Source organism: Diabrotica undecimpunctata, chromosome 6 (assembly GCF_040954645.1).
Source record: "Diabrotica undecimpunctata isolate CICGRU chromosome 6, icDiaUnde3, whole genome shotgun sequence".
NCBI lineage: Eukaryota > Metazoa > Arthropoda > Insecta > Coleoptera > Chrysomelidae > Diabrotica > Diabrotica undecimpunctata.
Genome location: NC_092808.1, coordinates 76999997 through 77012290, shown reverse-complemented (window position 1 = coordinate 77012290; position 12294 = coordinate 76999997). Strand labels below are relative to the sequence as shown.

The 12294-nt window shown below is 32.5% G+C and overlaps 1 protein-coding gene across 3 annotated transcripts in view; it reads left to right on the top strand.

The window, feature by feature from the left end:
- LOC140442691 (uncharacterized) overlaps positions 1-10984 on the top strand; it is a 41901-nt gene extending 30917 nt beyond the window's left edge. Inside the window, exons 3-4 of one of the 3 annotated variants that reach the window (XM_072533680.1) lie at positions 3259-3377; positions 10214-10227. In XM_072533680.1, coding sequence (XP_072389781.1) covers positions 3259-3328 — 70 coding nt within the window. In that variant the 3' untranslated portion in view covers positions 3329-3377; positions 10214-10227. Of the gene's footprint in view, positions 1-3258; positions 3378-10213; positions 10371-10521 lie in introns of those variants that run through there. The other 2 variants (XM_072533679.1, XM_072533681.1) reach the window with 2 other exon arrangements.
- The last annotated feature ends 1310 nt before the right edge of the window (positions 10985-12294 follow it).

Sequence of the window (12294 nt, the reverse complement as noted above, 5' to 3'; positions counted from 1 at the left end):
CTCCATGTTTATTTTAGCGAATTTCCAGGTTTGAGCTTCATATGTAAGTACAGGTAGGATACAGGAAATAAACACTTTGGTTTGCAGTCTTTGGGCATATTTTTATTTTTAAGTACGTATGAGAGTTTTCCGAATGCTGACCATCCCATTTTTACATCTGCTTATTTCGGTAGTCTAATTTTCTTTGCTTATCTTGAAATTTTAAACCAGATATGTATATTCATCTGCGTATTTTATCTCTGTCCCTTGGATGATTATCATATGTTTGTCATCTTCGTTTGACATTTATTAGTTTAGTTTTGCTGAAATTCATTTTCAGTCCTTTTTTTAGGAATTCTGTGTGTAGCTCCTCTATCATGGTAGTCAGTGCATTCCACATGTCAGCTATTAGTATTACATCATCTGCTTATCTAAGATGGTTCAAGTATCTTCCGATAATAGGGATTCCCTTATTTTCCCAGTCTATTGACTTAAAAATATCTTGGTTGGTTTTCACTGGTCTTGTTTCGATTCCATTACCCAACGTCACTATCATTTCAGGTTGTTCGTAAATAATATGTATTAATATTCTGTACCTGGAGTCGATCCGCTTGTTGACTAATGCTTCTTCTATTTCCCACAGTTCTACGCTATCAAAAGCTTTTTCTTAATCTATAAAGGCTACAATGGGAGATTGTATTCGTTAGTCTTTTCTATTAGGATTTTCAAAGTATATAGTATATATAGATATATACAGTCACAAGTGCTGTACCGTTTTCTAAATCCGGCTTGTTCTACTGGTTGATATCCGTCAAGTTTAATTGTTAACCTGTTTGTAATAATCTTTGTGAAGGTTCTGTAACGTTATGAAAGAAGTGAAATTGGTCGATAATGTTTTAGGCCTGTGGTGTCTCCCTTTTTGTGTATTAGCAGTATTCCATTGTTCGGGTATGTTGCCTTTGACTAGACATTGATTAAATAGTGTTTTTAGATATGTGATGGCTTCTTCTCGGCCTTTCTTCAGCATTTCTGCTAGGATTCCATCGCTTCTAGGAGCTTTATTCCTTTTTATTTCTTTTAGTGCTCTTTCTATTTCTTTGTTGTTTATGTCGGGCATCACTGCTGAGTTGACATTTTGTTATCTGCCTTTTCAAGTTCTGCTTTATGGAATTAGGAGTATCGTTTCTAGAACGATACAGATCGGCGTAGAACTTTTCAACAGAGTTTGCTATATCAGATTTACTTTTTTCTAATTGTCCTTGTTTACTTTTATTGGTTATTATGTTTTTCTTTCCTAGTTTTGGTTTGGTGCATTTAAGACTTCGATTTTTCTCTATGACTTGTTCTTTGCGATCTTCTTGATGATTTTTAATGTCTTCTTTTATCTGGTTTCTTATTACTCGAATAACTACCTTAAATTCTGCAGTGTCTCTTTTGTTTTGTCTCAGAAGATCTTTTCTTTGTTTCAGCATGTTTTGTGATTCTAGAGAAACTCTTAATAAACCTAAATAAAAATAATGCATTGCTTACATCCACAATTACCAGACTGTCAGCTGACTTTGACGGATATGTTGCACTACAGAATGAAATGTTTAACGTTCAAAACATACATGAATTTTTGATGAACACCCATATGAACTAGCCGAACTATCCATAACATTAGTTTGTGTCACACAGCGAACCATGCTTATAATAATTAAAATTCCTGTTCTCTACAAACAATCCCACAACACATTTAAAATGTATCCTATCTCAAATGCAGACCATATAATGATTCTTCCAACAGCACATTATCATACCAATAATAAATTGTTCGAGAACTGCACGAGACAAGCTGAGAAAATTATATGCACAAAACCAATAAGGTCCAAATGTACGATACCAAATGTCAAGAACTGTACTAAAAGTATAGTAAAAGAAAATTTCCTCCAAGAAACCAACAATGCAATACTATTGGGAATAGTAGTAGAACAAATAAATATTAGAGAACAAACGACCAAATCTAGCTGCATCCTTACCACAAATAAATCCATTATCATAAATGGCATTAAATTGAACAAAAAGTCAAATCAAGAAATCCACGTACCAGACGTCATACCCATGAAAGATATAGCAAACCACGAAATAAAAATCGAAAAACTGAGAATCCCAGAAACGCGTGGGCAAATCCAATATATTAAGACGACCGCTCCTTTACTACAATTTTCTACTGGATTGGACATCACTGCAATAATATTTATCTTATTTGTATCAGTAATACTAACAATATTCCTATTGAAAAAAAGAATACATGTTTTCAAAATCCTTTTCGGACCTAAGTTAGAGATGACACAAATCCAAATTTTAAAGGAACTACTAGCCGAAATATAAAAAACTTCGACGATGAAGTTACATCCAAAAGACGGAGGAGCAATGTAGTCATAAGCACCCAGACTAACAGCCATGGAACGTTAGGTACCTTAAACTAGCGGGGACAAATGAGCGGAATCCAATTTAACCTACGTAATATTTTTTCACCCATTTTTCACTAATTTATTACCACCATAATAATTTTTCACCACCAAACCAACCTTAAGGGGAGCGATTCCGCTGGCTTAAAGTTTAAGCTAGCAGAATTCAGAAAAAAAACTTTTTGCCGATGGTATATTTTTTTACCCATTTTTCACTAATTTATTACCACAATAATAATTTTTCACCACCAAACCACCCTTAAGGGGAGCGATTTTGCTGGCTTACGGTTAAAACTATTACAATTCCAAAAATAATATTTATGATATACCACAGTGCTCTGCTAGATTTTTATGAATTTATTACCACACTAGTAATTATTCACCCCTCAACTACTCCTTATGATCCTCTTTAAGTCAATAATTCTGTTGGGTTAATATTTAAGGTGATAAAAAATCTATTTTTACAATTTTACTGTACTCCTCTTGTAACTAAAAGTATAAATTGCTTGCCAGGTTTTTACTGAATTTTATCCACCCTCATAATTTTTGACCCTTAAGCCACAGTTAATGGGAAACAAGCTTGGCATTCACGATAGCTAAATGCAAAATATTTTTGGAAATACAAAAGTGCTCTGCTAGATTTTTAATATATTTTTACCAGCCTAGTCATTGTTTTCGTAACTACCCTAATTAAAAACAGTCTGAAATGTTACTCTGTGCTAACTAATATTTATTTTTTAAATGTTTAAATATTGAAAATATAAAAATACATACTTTATTAGAAAAATTATAAATTTTAACTGTTTTAAAAAATTGACTCTGATTATAGTAGTGAGTACATGGCTAAGAGAAATCGAATCGTGAGCCCCTTTTATGAATATAAAATAACTGAAATCTAGTTTTAGTAAATACAATGGAATTTTTATATTTCACAGAATAAATTAACAGGTAAGAAATATTCAAATTGAAATAATTTTATTATGTCTATTACATTAATTACCTAATTTTAAAGGAGGGTCAGTACACCTTGCACACCTGTTGTTAAAAGATTAAAAGATTTGTATTTCTTGGGTACATCATAGACCTGAGCGAAGTGTACCGCCAATCAAGGAGTGGAGGCTGCAGTCTTAATCGGATTTTTAGATTTTAGATTGAACCGCCCTCTTCACTATTATTTAACTTCGGTAATAAATTGGAAATAAAGCGCCTATTTACTGTCCCTGAGTGTGTTTTATGCTGAGTACAACAGTTTTTGAGTAATTTTAAATAGTAAACACTAGTGCACATTCATCTATGCACGATCACGTCTATAGTTGATTTTTATCTTTTGAAATGTGAAAACGTGCATTTTTTTTTAATACCAGACGCGAAAGTACTACTTTAAGCCCCCAAAATTAGAACGTAAATGAGGAATTTATGCCCAGTGTGTTAGGTGAAAAATATGAAGATAGCAAAAAATAGTAAAAGGTTGAAGTAAAAGTACAATACATAAAAATATTAAAAATACCTTTTATAATTTTGTTTTGTCAGTTTAAAATTCAACCTAGCAGAATTATTGGCTTCTTATAGAGGGGTAAACAATTGTCTTCTTCTTCCTCTTTATAAGCAATTCTGCTTATTCATTGGCGGATTAATACCTCTATGAAAGGTTGTCACTCCATCTTTTGCGCGGTCGTCCGATACTTCTTCTGCCGATTGGTGACGTATCTCTCGCTATTTTGACGGCACGGGTCTCCTCCATTCTGCTTATGTGGTTATTCCATTTTCTGTCCATTCATTTATACACAGTACGTTGCATTTTTTTCTAATATCTTCACTTCTCTTTCGATCTCTCAGCGTATTTTCTGTAATACTTCTCAGTACTCTCATCTCTGCCGTTTTCAGTAGCCTTTGCGTTGTGGCTGTGTCAGGACTTGTTTCTGAGGCGTATGTTATTATTGGTCTTACATTGGCTTTATAAATTCTTGACTTCATCTCAGTGTCAATGTGTCTGTTTCGGCATATCGTGTTATTAAGGCATCCTGCCAGTCCATTTGCTTTTTGTACTTGATCTCTCACTTCTTTGTCTAGGTCTCCATAGCTAGACAGTGTAATTCCCAGGTATTTTATTTCCATTACTTGTTCAATACTGATGCCATCTATTTCTATTTTACATCTGGTTGGTTCTTTGCTGACTACTATTGTTTTAGTTTTCTGAGAAGAGATAGTCATACTAAATTCATTTGCTCTTATCTTAAATATGTGGACCAGTCTTTGCAGATTATCTTCATCTTGGGTTATCAATATTGCGTCGTCTGCGTAACAGAGTATTTTGATTTTTTTGTTTTCCATTCTGTATTCCCTTCCTTTGTTAACGGTTTTGATGATTTTATCCATGACTAAATTGAAGAGCATGGGGCTCAATAAATTCTCTTGTCTTATTCCGCACCCTATTTCTATAGGTTCTGTAAGTTGTCCACCTATTCTGACTTCCATTTTGTTATTTTGATAGACGTTATCGATAATTTTTATAATATTTAGGAGAACTTCTCTAATATACGGAAGATGGATTATATCTTTGAGTCTTACTCTGTCAAACTCTTTCTTTAGGTCAATCATACACAGAAATGCTGGTATATTATACTCTAGTGATTTCTCAACAATTTGCTTTATAACGAATATTGCATCTGTACACGATCTTCCACTACGAAAACCCTGTTGTTCATCTACTAAACTTTGGCTTTGATTTATTAGCACTTGTAAAATTTTAGTTGTAAGTTTTAGCGTAGTATTTAACAAGTTTATACCTCAGTAGTTTTCTGGCTATTTTTTATCTTCTTTTTTAAATAGTAGAATTCGTTGGCTCGTTCTCCATTCTTCCGGTATTTTATTGTATTTTATAATTTTATTAATTAATGTTGTTAATTGTTCTGTCATTGTTGCTCCACAATATTTCAGTAACTCGTTTGGTATCCCGTCTGTAAACAATTCTGAAGGTGGTAAATGAATTGCAAAAGCTTTGTAGCATACTTAAAAATTACTTTTTTTATTTTAACCTAAGCTACAACGGGTTAGTTGACAGTCGAAAGATTAGTAAAAATCGAGCAAAATCATGTGATATTTCAAAATTTTTATTTGAACTTAGATACCAATTATTAAGAAATTATGGCCAAACACGAGCCGAAATTCATCTACAGTAGAGATTGTAGGAGAAAGAGAAAATGGCAGTGTGTTTCAGTGTAATGAACTCAATGAAGACTTGTGGAAGTTAAATATTTTAAAAGATGAAGCTTCAGCACCACACAAATTAAAACTGTTAATAAATGGTGAGTTATTGATTGATTTCGAGGTAGATACTGGGGCATGTAATCAGTAATACCTGCAGATAGTTATAAAATAATGTTTGGTAATCAGGTAAAATTAAGTCCAGTAAGTTATAAGTTAAATGTAGTTTCAGGGTAAGGTATTAAAGCTATTGGCGAATGTAATGTCAAGGTTGAATTGACTAAAAAAAATTTCATATTGCCACTAACAGGTATAGAATCTACAAAACAGTTTACACATAGCTATGGACTCACTATGGGTTAAGTCCAAATAAAATTATTTTCAAAGTTAAACCTAGAACCAGAATTGACCTTTTAAAACTCAGAACGGAAGGGAAAGTTATGTTCAACAAAAATGTTGACTATGTAAAACCAGATATCTTTACTACAGGTGAAAAAGTGTTAGTGGGTAAATTAGGTCCATATGTTCAGGAAAAATGGGTAGAAGGGGTTATTGTGAGATGTGCAAGTGCAACTACCTATTTTGTAAAGGTAGATGATAAAATGATGTATAGACATGTAAATAATTTAAGAAAATTAACTAACATACATGTAAACTTGGATGTTGAAAAATGTACTGAGTATTTACAGTATCACATATAAATGTAGGCAATAATCTGGTTATTATAGCTAAAATTCCTAAATTCGGATGAACAAGATAAGGGAAATATGATACAAGTAAAATCTCCCATCCAAACAGAGGCACACCCTAGTAATAGCCTGTCACAATCAGTTAGTGGTGATGCCTTAGTAAACTCACCTGGAAATGAATGGTCTCTGAGACGTAGTTTCAGGATAGGCAAAAAACCTATCAGATTAAATCTTTAGTTTAGGATCGGAGTAAATCATTAATTTTATAGTTTTTGTTAGTAGGGAAATAAATAATATATATTTGTTTAGTGTTAAGTTAGTTATAGTTGGAGACGATTGGTAACACGGGGATTATAACAATTGGCAGGACTGACAGTGTCAATTTTGTTGAGGGGTTATCTAAGCTAGTGCGTGACCAAACATTGTATCGACTATATAAGGTTAATTGTAGCATTGTATTGGTAATATGTTAAATATAATTGCTTAACCGAACCCACAACGTTTATTTATCATTTCATCCAGTAGGTAGTATACATATTATTTCGTACTTGTTTTTTAAACATATTTAACACGTGTTGATAAAGTTCGAGATTGTAGTTTTCATGGAGGGCCAGTAGAGTTTATGTATCAGGTACTTGTAAGTTTGTACTATTCCAATATGATTATCGGTGTGGTACTTTTTGACACATTCTATCTGTTGTATTTCGTCTTCGACATCTTGTAGTAGTTTTTTGCAAAATATTGTTTTGACTAAGAGCGTCTGCTACTTCATTTTTTTTTCCTTTTTATATTAGACTTCAAATTGAAATTCTTCGATTTTAATTCTTCGACGGTATAATCTCGAGCAAGGATCTTTGATTTTGTTAATCCAAACGAGTGGGTTGTGATCGGTTTCGAAAATTTTGGCCATACAGATATGGGCGGAAATGTTTACAAGAATCTACCATGACCAGCAATTCATTTTCTATTGTGGAGTAATTCTGCTCTGCAGTATTTAATGTACAATAGTAGTAGGCGATTGACTAGTTATTCTGGGATAACACAGATCTAATGGCTATGATAAATGCATCCCTAGTCAATACGAATGGTTTAGAAAAGTCGAGGTATTAAAGAATAGGGGAGTTGGTTAGTAACTGTTTACATTTTTGGAAACACTCCAAGAAATCTGGGTTAGTGGGATCAATGGTCGCGTTTTTTCGTATGCATCTCGTGAATAGAGAGGTGATCTTTGTTTTACCAAAACGTCTGTAGAAGCCAATCAGACCTAAAAAGAATCTTATTTCTTTCACAGTCTTATGTCGTGGGTATGTATGAATAGCTTTGATTTTACTGAAGTTCGGTTTTATACCTTCAGGAGTAACTATATGACTCAGAAGGGCAACTTATTTTGTCAGAAATTCGGATTTATATAATTGGACCATTAGGTTGTTTTCTCGAAATGTATTAAAAATTTGGGAGATGTGGACTACGTGATCTTGTAGGGATTTGGAAAAGACTGTAAGGTCGTCCATATAAACAAAACAGAATTTGTGTAGAAAAGGTCGTAAAGTGTTGTCCATTAATCTCTAGAAAGTGACAGGACTGTTTTTTAGTCCAAACGGCATTCGCAAGAATTTGAAGTGGCCGTGGGGTACTTAAAAGGCTGTTTTGTTAGAAGAATTTAAGTGAACTTCTATTTGGTGGAAGCCTTGATCGAGATCTAGGGTGGTGATCATCATGAGAAATTTCCGCATTCCTGAGGCATCAGGTTTATTGGGGACTATCCAGACAGATGCTGAGTAAGGTAAAATTGATGGTCGGATTATTTTGTTGTCTAATGGTTTGTTTACTTGTCGACTGATCTCCTCTTGCATAGATTTGGGGCGCCTGTAGCCTCTAACGTAAATATGTATTTCGTCCTTGGTATTTATTTCGTGTTTCACAGCTGATGTAAAAGGTAAGTTCTTTGAATCGTCGAAAAAAAAAAGTCTTTGTATTTTTTACAAAGTTTTAAGATCTTACTCCTTTCTTCTTCGTTTAAGTGCTCTGTTCTTATTGGTGGTTCGGGAAATTGGGTCGGACCAGACGAAATCTCGTAATTGTCTAGATTTTAGACGTATAATGCCTCTAATTGCATAGGTTTTTGTAGTGTAATGTTTTCTAAAAATCCGTCACTTACATTGTGGATTGAGTTAGGTATTTGTAAATTTTCAATTTTTGTGGCGTTGATAAAAACGTGTCCTTGTTTTATTCCAACTGGTATTTTATTTTATAAGGTATAAAAATTTATCTCAACGTTGTCAGTGGTCAAGTTTCCTACTTTAGTTTCATAATTGATTACAGCTTTAAAGCGTTCTAGCTCGGAGTTTCCTAAAAGAATATCGAAATCTTCGAAATCTATCGAACGGTAGTCAGGGATTAGTTTGGAGATTTCTTAGATCGATAATGGTGGTGGATGTTCTTCGATCGAGTCCTCGTGAAACTCCTAAGAAGTTTCTTTAATTAATTCTTTTTCATTTTTGGAGCGCTTCTTCAAGTGAATTTATTAAAACATGTGACAAATATTCACCATACGGTGCATTATTGTATGTGCACAATGATTTTAATGCTATATGTTTAACATAGGGTGTCCTAAAATTAACAGTTTCGACGTTGTCATTTAATCTCGAATGTCGTAATAAATCATTTAAATTTTTTGTAATTCTGTGGTGATATTGATCGTATGATTTATGATCTCTTTGGACAGTTGTTGAAAGCAAGGTGAATAGAACTATAGTGACTATCTTCTTCGAATCGTCTGTCTCCGTATTTAGCTACTTCAGATCAAGTTGTTTATTTGAATAATTAAGGAAATCCCGTGGTTCGCCTTTAATACGAGATATAATTTTTATATTTAAAATAAATTCCTGGGAAGGTGTCAGCTGTTGACCTACCAGGAAGGTGATTCAATTATCAACTGATTTTAGAAAGGTAGATAAAGTATAGTAAGTAAAGATATTCTCTGCTGGAAAATTCTGGCAGCCATAGGCGAGTGATTTCGGCATTTGAAAATGGCATTTTAAGTCCTCTGATTAAAATGGTAGGAATTTGTTGAAATGAATCGGCGTTGATACTGGCGTTAGAAATAATTTGAGGCGTCAATGTAAGATTTTCAAGTACAGTTTTGAGAGTTATATCAATAAAAGTGCTCATAAATCAAAAGTGGAATAAAAGGACAATGTACTTACAGTAGGATGATCTGTTGGAATGTCTAGCACATAATCTTTACTTTTCCAAAGTTCAGCGGATTTCTCGTCTAACAACTGGGTAGACCAAGGAAACTATTTATGCTTCTTGTACGAACTGTGCGCTGTTCGTAGATAATTTCATGCACTTTTGATTTAACTTTTAACTTTAAAAAATTATTTATTTTCAAAATTATACAAAGTTTTACCATTTGAAAAGGTATAATATAATTTTATTTAAACTAATTTCAAAATTGAACAAATTGATCGAAGAATGATAATCGAATAATTATAAAAATATTAAAAATGAGTTTGTTGTCCAGGTTTCGTTGGAATTTGCTGACTTTGGATTCCGATAGTTCAACGTCCAATGGCTGTTAATCTGGGTGCTTATGACTACATTTATATATATATATATATATATATATATATATATATATATATATGTATGTACACATACAATATTTTTATGTATATATATATACACTTGTGTATTTGGGCCTTAAAATTGGAGAACATAAATACATGCTTCTACAAAATATAATGCAAAGAAATATGATAAAACAAAGAAATCCGATACAGGGCGTTCTGGATTAGGAACTTATAGATGAGGGTAGTTTGGCTATACCATATAAACAATTTCTTTAGGTATAAACATAAAATATAATTTTTGTAATGTTGTTTATAGGCAATGACCGCAATACCAGTGAGAGGCAGAAGTTTACTCCGTCACTAAAATATCTCCATTTATAAAGTCTACCGCAGTTGCTGAAAAAATGCTAGTTAGTTAGTTTCAGACCACAGCCTATCAAAATTTTTATTTTAAACACTGTATGAGAACCATATTTATATCTTCTCCTATCAATAGATCCATTTTGTACTCACAAATAAATTTATTGTAAAGCTAATGTATAAGTGTTATTGACCAACAATATTTTACTTTATTTATTTTTTAAACGATAATGATTATATTAATTTAAATCTACAATTTTTTAGGAGTGGAGCAACTTGTAATCCAAATAATCTCCAAGACAATTATGTAACCTCGTGTAAACAACAGATGTCGACGATAAGTCTTATAACTTATAACACAACATCCAAAAATTTTCAGGCCTATCCAGTTAATTATCCAAGTAGTTGTGATTGTATTTTAAATGTCTCGGAAGAATCAGCAACATGATCATAGTAGATATATCTCATGAATAGTCGTGTGTTTTTGAGTAAATCAGTCATATTTATTACAAATATATAGCGCGCAATATATACTATAATATAAGTATATTATATACTGCGCAAGCTTGTATAGAGGATGAACATTAAAAAAAATACTTTTTCATGATCTAACTATTGAGACGTGAAAAAGTTCCGGAACAAATCATTATATAAGAAAGAAAACGTTGTACCACCTTAAGAAATAGGTTTTAAAATTTCCCTTGTTATAAAAAAATGTGAAATTTTACTCACAAATCTTTTTTTTTTCCTTCTCTGTAATTCATAGAAGCAAACAGGTTAAGGTTCAAGCTAGCAGAATTCGAAAAAAAAAACTTTTTGTTTATGACATATTTTTTCACCCATTTTTAACTAATTGATTACCACCCTAATAATTTTTCACCACCAAATCACCCTTAGTGGGAGCGATTCTGCTGGCTTAAGGTTCAAGCTAGCAGAATTCAGAATAAAAACTTTTTGCCGATGGCATATTTTTTTACCCATTTTTCACTAATTTATTACCACTCTAATAATTTTTCACCACCAAACCACCCTTAACACTAGAAGCACCAGAGCGGTCATTTTGACCGCTTTTCATTTTTGACACTCTGTATTACCTATCCATAAATGTTTTGGAAACTTGATAATTTATGACTTTTCCTAGATCTATTTGAAGATTATAATTTCTCTTTTACAGGTACTTAGCGTAATTAATTTTTAAGATATGGTAACGTATACCTAGAACTACCATATAGCAGTCATTTTGACTGCTTTCTATTTTCGACCCTCATTATTCTAGAGTATTACTCATTCATATTTATTTTACAAAATTTGTGATTTGGGACTTTATTATTTACTTGAGGATTATAATTACTCTTTTACAGGTACTTGGTATAATTACATTTTGAATATATTTATGTTAATGTCTACCTAGAAAAATGCGATCCTAATGACGAGGTAGTCTAATTTTTGTTCTACTTTTCTGGGAAGTTTTTACTTATTTTATGTATAAAATACATCGAAAATATTTGTTATTATGTAGTTTGAGTATACTCTTTGCAATTGCATGTTAAATCTGTATTTTGATTAATTTTACATTGTGATTTACATTTCTGCTGTTATCATGTCTCGCCGATATTTGACTCAGCAGGAGCTATTAGAGTGTCTACAGAATTTGTCAGAAGATGAATCTATAGCAGAGTTATCTGATAAAGATGTATCCGATAATGAAGTTGACAAGTATGTGCCTAATACAGTTGATCAAGGACATTTATCGGGCAGTGATTCTGAAAGTGAAGTTGAGATTGAGGTGATGCCCAGTACTTCTGCTTCAACTTCGAATGTAGACTTCAATACATCTTCAGAAATGATTACCAACCAGGTAAGAGGAATTCGCAGAAGCAATTTAGAGAATTCTTTCATAGATACCATAGGATGGGAGTTACTTGACAACAATGCTAGTATACCAGGTAAGCAACTATATTATATTAGTAGCTTCTATTTATGTATTCACTTAGGTGTATAATATTTTTGAGCATATTCTTCTTGATGTCACGAGAA